The 312-nt window shown below is 67.6% G+C and overlaps 1 protein-coding gene across 1 annotated transcript in view; it reads left to right on the top strand.

Annotated features, from left to right (window-relative positions):
• Position 1: 1 nt before the first annotated feature.
• Positions 2–312, top strand: part of NDUFS7 (NADH dehydrogenase (ubiquinone) Fe-S protein 7, 20kDa (NADH-coenzyme Q reductase)) — a 1,777-nt gene continuing 1,466 nt past the window's right edge. The window contains exons 1-2 of the mRNA XM_010159428.1: positions 2–103; positions 211–257. Coding sequence (XP_010157730.1) covers positions 2–103; positions 211–257 — 149 coding nt within the window. The remainder of the gene's footprint in view (positions 104–210; positions 258–312) is intronic.

The raw sequence follows: 312 nt of genomic DNA on the forward strand, positions 1-312 counted from the left end.
CATGGACCGCTTCGGGGTGGTGTTCCGAGCCAGCCCCCGGCAAGCCGACGTCATGATTGTAGCCGGCACCCTGACAAACAAAATGGCTCCGGCCCTCCGGAAGGTACGGCCTGCGCTGGGCGCCTCCTCCGCAGCTCTGCGCGCGCCCCGCGCTGACATGCGCGCGCCCCGCGCTGACGGGGAGCCACGGGAAACGTCTCTGTTCCACAGGTCTACGACCAGATGCCGGAGCCTCGCTACGTGGTCTCCATGGGGAGGTGAGTGCTGCGTGGGAGAAGTCCCTTGGTGTCCCCGCTGGAGTGGGGAGGTGAA

This window comes from Eurypyga helias, unplaced genomic scaffold, assembly GCF_000690775.1.
Source record: "Eurypyga helias isolate BGI_N326 unplaced genomic scaffold, ASM69077v1 scaffold34789, whole genome shotgun sequence".
NCBI classification, from domain to species: domain Eukaryota; kingdom Metazoa; phylum Chordata; class Aves; order Eurypygiformes; family Eurypygidae; genus Eurypyga; species Eurypyga helias.